This window comes from Palaemon carinicauda, chromosome 5 (assembly GCF_036898095.1).
Source record: "Palaemon carinicauda isolate YSFRI2023 chromosome 5, ASM3689809v2, whole genome shotgun sequence".
In the NCBI taxonomy this organism is placed as follows: Eukaryota; Metazoa; Arthropoda; class Malacostraca; order Decapoda; family Palaemonidae; genus Palaemon; species Palaemon carinicauda.
Genome location: NC_090729.1, coordinates 104,952,653 through 104,962,652, shown reverse-complemented (window position 1 = coordinate 104,962,652; position 10,000 = coordinate 104,952,653). Strand labels below are relative to the sequence as shown.

General features: G+C 34.6%; 1 protein-coding gene across 1 annotated transcript in view; it reads right to left on the bottom strand.

Annotated features, from left to right (window-relative positions):
- The window catches only part of LOC137641382 (RING finger protein 17-like), a 1,982,860-nt gene that overhangs the window by 756,486 nt on the left and 1,216,374 nt on the right, over positions 1 to 10,000 (bottom strand). Inside the window, exon 19 of the mRNA XM_068373901.1 lies at positions 6,043 to 6,218. Within this exon, the coding sequence (XP_068230002.1) occupies positions 6,043 to 6,218 (176 nt within the window). The remainder of the gene's footprint in view (positions 1 to 6,042; positions 6,219 to 10,000) is intronic.

The following is a 10,000-nucleotide window of genomic DNA, read 5'->3' as shown; positions in this document are numbered from 1 at the left end:
AAGGAAATGACTGAATAAATAGTGGTAGTTCTCCTTTTAATCCTAATTCATGAATTGTTTCAAGTATATCATATCTCCATGTGGTATCATATGCCTTTTCAAGGTAAAAAAAACACAGTCACATGGTGCTGTTTGGAAGCAAAGGCTTCACAAATAGAGGACTCAAGTCGTATAAACACATCAGTTGTTGAGTGCATTTTTCTGAATCCACATTGAATCGGTGATAAAATACCCTTCTTTTCAAGGTACCACATCAACCTTGCATTGACCATCTTCTCCATGATTTTACATAAACAAGAAGTCAATGCAATAGGACGATAGCTTGCTGCTAAAAACTTGTCCTTACTAGGTTTTAAAAAGGCTAAAATAATGGCTAGTTCCCAAACATTTGGGTAACTATGATCATGCCATATTCTATCAATAATACTTAGAATAAATAACTCTGTATTAAAATGTACATGTTTAACCATTGCATATGGAATTCCATCGGGTCCAGGGGCTGTATTGTTACACGTAGCAAGTGCGGAATCAAGTTCTCTTTCAGTAAAAGGAGAATTATATGATTCTTCCCTTCCTGTTGCAAAATTTAAAATTTTCTTTTCTTCAATGTTCCTGTACTGGTGACCAGGAGCTGCTACACTCTTGCACGATACATTTGAAAAATGGTCAGCCAGGGCATTGCCAACTTCATTTCCTTCAGTCACATAGTAACCATTCACTTTCAACGCTGGTGGTGGGTTCGGGGTAAATTTTCCTGTAATCTTTTTTATGTTCCTCCATACAGAAGATGGTGGTGTTCTAATATTAATGGAGGAAACAAAAGCCACCCAAGATTGGCGTCAAGCTTCTTTCATGGCACGACAGAACTGTGCTCTACACTTTTTGTATGTAATCAAATTTTCATCAGTACGGAGTATACGTAATCTAGTCAGAGATTTTCTGGTGGCTCTGTGCAAGGCTGTTAATTCTGAAGACCACCACGGGACTGGTCGTCTTTTGAATAGTCCTGTGGTTTTGGGAATCGAATTGATTCCTACTGTATGGAGAGTTTCATTCAGTAAGTCTATGGCATCATCAATACTTTCAAACTGTTCTGCTCTCCCATCGATTTTTTCACTTAGCTTACAAAATTTAACCCATTCTGCCTTGTCAAGATTCCATCATGGTGATCTTTGTAAAGGCGGACCCTTGTTGGTGTTTATAATGATTGGTGCATGATCACTAGTATGCCAATCATCTAATGTCCTCCAATCAAAATCAAGAAGGCAGCTAGAGCTTGCAATTGAAAGGTCAATGCATGACAAGGTACCTGTCTGAACATGGAAGTGTGTGGGCTGTCCTGTATTAAGGAGACCCACATCCTCATTCTGCACAATTGATGAGATAATATTGCCCCTTGTGTTTGCCAAAACATCACCCCATAAAGGATGCCTACCATTCATATCTCCCAGTAAGAGAAAAGGTTGAGGGAGCTGTTGAATCACCTCTACTAAATCTTCATATAATATATGTTATCATTTGGAGGTAAGTACAGAGAGCATATTGTATATTTTCTCTATATCAATTTGTACAATCACTGCCTGCAGGGTTGTACGTATAGACATAGGTATTTGGGGAACATCTCAACAAATGTACATGAGACTTCCGCCATGGCTCCCCGCTTGTTGATTATATGGTGTTCTATAGCTAACATACTCTCGAGGACTAGGATATTTTCCTGTAGACATATGATTATGGGGGATTGTTCATGAATTAGGAGCTTAAGTTCTTCATATTTCGCCCTCAAACCCTGACAGTTCCATTGCAAAATGGAGGAGAAAACTATGGGTTATTTCTGGAAGACATCTTGGATGAGGTCTTCCCATTAGCAGTTTTTAATCTAACATTATTACCTGTAGGTTTCTTCAGAGATGGTCTTGTTATGTTGGGTTTTACGTTTGTGTTTTTCTTTGTATCCTTTTGATCTATTTGTTGAGGTGGATGGTGGACCTCAACTCGAATTTCTGATTAATTCAGTTTATCTTCTGGTTCATTAGAAAAATCAACAGACAAAACATCAAATTTATTTGATGTCATAACCTTAATGTTTCTAATGGAGGGGGTAGAGAGAGATGGAGGTCTCTCTCTTTTATGATTAATAGATGGTGGGATTCTAGGTTTTTGAACCTTTCCCACTACAGGTGCATCAGTAAGTTGGTCTTAAGTGGAACCTCCATCAAATCAGGCAAGGACATGGCCTGAGAGAGGTTTGTACTATTTTTTGTAATGGGGGACGAAGGCTGTACAGCAGTGGGCAAGGCCTTAGTGTTATTACACCGTGGTAAAGCCTCAGGAGGTAATATGGTTACCTCGTTATTTGACATTTTATCAGATGGTATACTTTTTTTGTGCTATTAGCAGTACTAAGTTGGTTTGATTCTAATGCCTTAGCATGTGTATTTGATTTATTCAATAGTCTTTTGGCATGGGTCACACTTATATGTTCTAAGTTTGATTTGTTGAGGGCAGCTTCCTTCAACTTATATAGCTCCAGCTCTTGTCTGTGGACTTATGATTTGAGCTGCAATTTAAACACCTGGCTCCAAGTGCACATTCTCCATGATAAGATTTGGAGCAAATACCACACATCTCATTTTTGCAAATTTTAGTCGGGTGCCCAAATTTAAAACAATTAAAGCATTGCAGTAGCTTCTGCTTGAATGGTCTTACTTTAATCCTTTCGTTCCCAATAATAATATGAAAAGGTACATCAGCATCCTGGAACGTAAGGATTATCATTGATGTACCCGGGACTTTGTGAACTTTCCATACATTTAGTGGACACATGGCCAGTATCTCCTCCTCTGTAAAAACTAACCCCCTTCTGTAGCTAAAATTTAGGTGGGGTTTGACATCTAACTTAATGTCATCATTACTTGTTTTAATGTTGGACAATATTACAGACTGTGTACTGGATTTGGCATGGATAGGGAAACTATTTTTTTTCCAAAACGAGATATATCGCCTGGTGCAATAGTTCCTACTTTATTCTGAATAAATTTGCATATTTTAAAATAATTCCCTGTAACCCCCTTTGATTTAGCAATAAGCCACATTGCTGGTTTTGGCTTTATCTGGGAGGGCATAACTAAATCTGTGTCTTTTTCCAACCAATCGGCAGGCCTATACACATCCAAATCTTTTGGTACCTTATCGCAGAGAGCAGCTGCAACATTCAAGTTATTAATTTTAATATTATTCAAGTTACTTACTGCACTAAATGCTTCGTCATAACTACTGTAAGATATCCATGAATCCCATGTTTCAGCTTCAAGTTTCATCCTTATTTCTTTTATGCATCCATAGCATTCAAATGCTGTATATAGATCATCATAATTTGTCTCTATTGAAATTTGGGTAACATGAAGGATTCGAAGTTTCTTCGTGTTACCCAAATTACTCGATTTTGAAATATCAGTAGAATGGTCCTTTCCTGTTCCGATGTCATCAACAGAATTTTCCCTTATCACATTATCAGAGGTCGTCAATAGTGCCGGGCGGGGGGAGTCAGCAAAACCAGGGGATGGGGAGTCAGTATTTGAAGGGTCCATAGTTAAGGGTGGGATTTTCTTTGTTTTTTGTTGGTTTACCTGCTTGAGAATTTTAAGAAAGTATCATACGTTGGAAAGGAAATTTGCATTCTCCATTATCGGCACAAGAGTATACTTCCCAGATGGTCCACTCCATACCCTACCCGAAGGATACCATCAAAACAGATATAGAGGCACAGGTGTAAGCTAAACCTGCCTGTTAGGACCAAGACCAAGGATATATGGAATCATCCTCCCCATATCTGTAATGATGGGCTTCTGGCCAAAAGCCAAGTCCCACCTCAAGGATTGGATCCCACTGGATTCCGATGACCCAACCCTTGGGAGTAGTTCCGCCAAAAAGGTCCAAACCATCTTTGGGATGGCTGAGATCATCCAATACTCTCATATATAGCTTTGAATGCAAATACCTCCCAACCGTGATCCCTTCTCCCATTCATCTAAGCAGGCAGTAATAACGAATGTGGAAATATCCACGCCATTTAAATGAAATAAAAATAAATAGAAAAATAAATAAACGAACAAATAATATATATAAATATATATATATATATAAATATATATATAAATATATATATATATAAATATATATATATATATATATATATATATATATATATATATATATATATATATAATATATATATATATATGCATACATCTACATATATATATATATATATATATATATATATATATATATATATATATATATATATATATATATATAACTTAAGAGAAATAATACTCAGAGTTAGGACAGCAAGACAAAAGAAAGTTGATAAAATTAGGAGAAGGTCAAACAAATATTGAGCAGAAGGAATAGAGGAAAGGGAGAGAAATTTAGATTCGAACTTGGGGAATAATTTCCCCAAGTTCGAGAGCCCTCTTGCCTGTCACCAAGCTTCAGCACGGGAATAGAATGCTGTGCTGAAGCTCAATGACTTCATCAAGGCATTCTCTCATTAAGAGGGACTATATCTCAGAGTAAGTGATCAATTTGCATATGTGCTTTCTTAAGTAATTATTCTCAAAATTTATAATTATTAATGAACTGCGTCATAAAATGCATAAGAAATTTACGTGAAAGACAAGAGAAGGTATGTATAAAAGAGACAATAAATGATTAAGAATAACCCCAGTTCCATAGGTATCTTTGGTTCCAAACCCCTTTTTACCAGTCGATGGGGGAGTGGCCGCCGACTGACCTGGCTTCCCTTGTTTAGATAAGAATTAACTCATGGCATCTCCAGTAGTATTTATCCTCCTAGGTAGAAACCTTTCAGGCACTACCCTGGTGATTCCAGGATGAGAAGGTGCAAAGCTTGCTTACAAGAATGCATACAATATCACATGAGGTTGGGCTCAAAATAAATAGAAGAGAGAGATGATAACGGAATATGCAATGGAAGATGAAATATCATTGGAAGGAGAAAGGATTAATGAGGTGGAATTATTTAAATATTTAGGAACTATAATCTCTAATACAGGATCTTTAGAATTGGAGTTTAAAGAAAGATTGAAAAAAAGCATATCAGTCAATGTCTAGGTTGAATAACATTTTGAAATCAAATCACCCAGAAATTCCATATAAAATCAGGCTATATATCAGTTTATTGAGATCGGTGTTACTGTATGGACATGAGTCGTAGTATGACAATGAAACTATCCAACAGATTTTGTAAATTTGAAAACAAAGCCCTCAAAAGAATATTATGAATTAAATGGCAGGATAGGATTAGAAATTAAACTATAAGAGAGATTGCTCAAGTGCCTTATGTAGACGAGATCATGGCAAGGGGGAATGAAGATGGCTTGAGCATATTCTTCGCTCAGTCCAAGAGATTAGTTCACTAAACTTTTAACTGGGCTCCACAGGGCACTAGAAGAGTTGGAAGACCCAGGCCTATATGGCTGAGGACTATGAAGCGTGAAGTAGGAGATAATAAGTGAAATTTCGATTTAAAGGCTCAAGATAGACACGACTGGCGAAATCTAACCAAGTCCCTTTGTGTCAATAGTTGTAGGTGATGATGACGACGATTAAATGTTAAAAGCTTATGCTTCATAGATATAAGCAATGTGACCTAGAGGTAAGATTTATCATAATAATTGCTACTTTACTAGAGGTGAATGGAAAGAATGATTTAGAAGTATTCAAAAGGCATTAAATTACGGAGTAATGCATTTACGTTGATTTTTTTTTCTTCACTCAGAGAGAATGATTATACGAATTGAAGGTGTAGTACGCATAAACACAAGAATTATGCCTAAATGATTATCTGAAAAAAGAAAAAAAAGGCCATCCATATTATAAACTCCAAAATAAGCACTATAAATCTGTCAAGAAATGTTCTTAAGTATAGAATGATGTTTTTTAGACAAAAAATGAAATGTTTTCAAGACAAAAGTTTTAGTAGTATTCATTTAAAAAAGAAACATTCTACTTTACCTGCATTGACAATAAAGTAAATCTGTCAGCAATTTTCTTAACCTGTTTGTACCAAAGCCTTTCTTTGTTACCAAAATCCACATAAAACACATCAACTTTCCTGTAACCAGGTAGGTCAACAATAACAGCACGATACCACTTCTCGTCACCAGTATACTTTGCTACACAAAGCATTCCTGAAACATAAATACCTGGGAATCATTTCAAGCATGAAAAGCAATACAGAATTATCACATTTCAAGGTAACAACAGATATATTTTAACTAACTTCTTAGGGATGTTTAAATCTGGAGGTTGTATTGAAATTAAAGTTTAAAAGGAATTTCTAACAAGGAATCTCCTTGTTACCAAAGTTGTAAAATATTCTTACATTCAAAATACCAAGAAGGCAATATTGTTGTAATATGAAGTAAATACAGTATAGAAATAAAAGGTTTACTGCATATCAGAAACTATGCAAAGGGGAGTCATCCATATACATATTTTCCACTTTAACTAGGTAAGAGGCAATATGGTGTAACATCTGATGCAAAATACATGTAATGTATACAAACATTTTCGATGCATTTCTATTACAGATTGTTCTTTTATTATGCCAGTTCTCAACATACAAATTTTTCAATATACAAAGTATGCTCTAAACTAGAAAATGCACCTAAATACAGTATATAAGGCACTTTCATAATAAGCAATCAGTAACTGAAAATGAGACTAAAAACTCAATTATGTGACGTGAATCTTAAAATATAAATCACTTCCAGGAAAAGGAGCAATAACCTAAAATATGCTAAGAAAATTCAATAAATAGTGTAAAAGAGATTAAACAATGACAAATTTTCATTTTTAGCAAATATATAAAATCTGTTATTGTGGAAACTACACCTTCTACTATTGGTTTATTCATAACCTATTATCTAATAATACTGTTGAATAAAATAACTATTGAAGGGAAAAATAAGTACATTATTATTATTATTATTACTATTATTATTATTACTATAATTATGATTATTATCATCATCATTACTTATTATTATTATTATTATTATTATTATTATTATTATTATTATTATTATTATTATTATTATTACTATCATCTTCAGCTAAGTTATCACTCTAGATAAAAAATCAGGATGCTATAAGCCCAAGAGCTCCAACAAAGAAAAATACCCCAGTGAGGAAAGGAAATAAGAAAATAAATCAACTACCCGAGAATATAAACTATATAAACTAAGGAGTGAGGAACTGTCAGCCTGTCGAACAAGAAAACATTCACTGCAAGTTTGAACTTCTGAACCACCGATTCGACTGACTAATTAAAAATATTCCAAACTCTGGTCATAGCTTCAATATAACTTCTAGTATGTATAATGTATAGTAATGTGCCTTATGATGGAGAAGAAATGGCTGTTAAAATTAACTGCATAGACATTACTAGAGTATGGTCCCAAATTATACGAGAATTTGGTCGATCCATGGCCTTGCATAAATGGAAAATTGCATAATATCGAAACACACAATGGGAAAATTCCATTAGGGCCAATGTAAACTGCAACTTACCCATTCAAACGTTTTTACTACCAATTTTCAACACTTTGTAAGTACCATTTTGTATTTTTTTGAATACTGTATTAAACTGCTCTTATGAATAAAGAAAACAATAAAAATGTTTTAGTTCTAGTGACTTGAAAAATTTTAAAATTACACCCAGGATGGATATAAATAGCACATACTTCTGTGTAGGAGAAAACCTAAAATTCAGAAATATTTCATTGAATTTAGATCATATCTGTTATTATTATTTTCATTATTACTAACCAAGCTACAACCCTAATTGGAAAAGCAAGATGCTATACGCCCAAGGGGTCCAACAGGGAAAAATACCCAAGTGAGGAAAGGAAACAAGGAAACGAGGAAATAAATAAACGATATAAGAAATGAAAAAAAAATATTTTAAAAAATATTCCACATAAAAAGGGTTGCTGTGACTTTGAACTTTTCAAGTTCTACTGATTCAACTACCCGATTAGGAAGATCATTCCAGAACTTGGTTACAGCTGGAATAAAACTTGTATAATACTGTATAGTATTGAGCCTCATGCTGGAGAAGGCATGACTATTGGAATCAACTGCATGCCTAGTATTATGACCACGATGGCACTGTCAGGAATATCTGAATGTAAAGGAGGGTCAAAATTATGAAAAATCTTAAGCAACATGCATAATGAACGAAATTAACGATGGTGCCAAAGATTAATACCTAGATAAGAAATGATAAATTTAATAGACCGTACATTCCTGTCCAACTAATTAAGATGAGAATCAGCAGCTGAAGACCAATCAGGAGAACAATACTCGAAACAATGTAGAATGAAAGAATTAAAACACTTCCTCAGAATAGATTGATCACCAAAATTCTTAGATGACTTTCTCAATAAGCAATTCTTTTGTGCAATTGGAGAAGACACAGACCTAATTGTTTCTCAAAAGTAAATTTGCTGTCGAGAATCACACCTAAAATTTCGAGTAATACAAAGTAAAAGGAACATTATCAATGCTGAGATCACGATGTTGAGGAGCCACAGACCTTAACCTAATTGCACTCATACTTTGAGTTTTGTTAGGATTGAACTTCATACCCCATAATTTGCACCATGCACCAACCCCAAATCTACATTCAGGAAATGGAATTGAAGCAAAGAGAGTAGCATCATCTGTATATACAAGAAGTTTGTTTACTATGCCAAACAACGTCATGAGTATATAGGATGAAAAGTAATGGGCCAAAAATACTACCCTGTGGAACACCAGATATCACATTCCTATACTCATTAGGGTGACCATTACCAACAACTCTTCTAGATATATCACTTAAAAATTCAATAATAATGCTCACAAATGACCCACCCACTTGCAATTGTTTGAGTTTGAAAAAAAGGGCATCATGATTAACACGGTCAAAGGCAGCATTATAATCAAGGCCAATCATACGAACTTTCTGCCCAAAATTAAGGGATTTCTGAACAGAATTGGAGATTTTTAGAAGAGCACATGTGTGTGTGTGTATATATATATATATATATATATATATATATATATATATATATATATATATATATATATATGTGTGTGTGTATATATATATATATATATATATATATATATATATGTGTGTATATATATATATATATATATATATATATATATATATATATATATCCACACATATATATACATATACATACACATCTATATCTATATATATCTCTATATACATATATCTATCTATGTATATGTATATATACATATATATATAAATATAAATATATATATATATATATATATATATATATATATATATATATATATATATATATATATATATATATATACCTATATACGTACATACATATACCAAAGGCATTTCCCCCAATTTTGGGGGGTAGCCGACATCAACAAAGAAACAAAACAAAAAGGGGACCTCTACTCTCTACGTTCCTTCAGCCTAACCAGGGACTCAACCGAGTTCAGCTGGTACTGCTAGGGCGCCACAGCCCAACCTCCCACATTATCCACCACAGATGAAGCTTCATGATGCTGAATCCCCTACTGCTGCTACCTCCGCAGCCATCTAAAGCACCGGAGGAAGCAGCAGGGCCTACCGGAACTGCGTCACAATCGCTCGCCATTCATTCCTATTTCTAGCACGCTCTCTTGCCTCTCTCACATCTATCCTCCTATCACCCAGAGCTTTCTTCTCACCATCCATCCACCCAAACCTTGGCCTTCCTCTTGTACTTCTCCCATCAACTCTTGCATTCATCACCTTCTTTAGCAGACAACCATTTTCCATTCTCTCAACATGGCCAAACCACCTCAACACATTCATATCCACTCAAGCCGCTAACTCATTTCTTACACCCGTTCTCTCCCTCACCACTTCGTTCCTAACCCTATC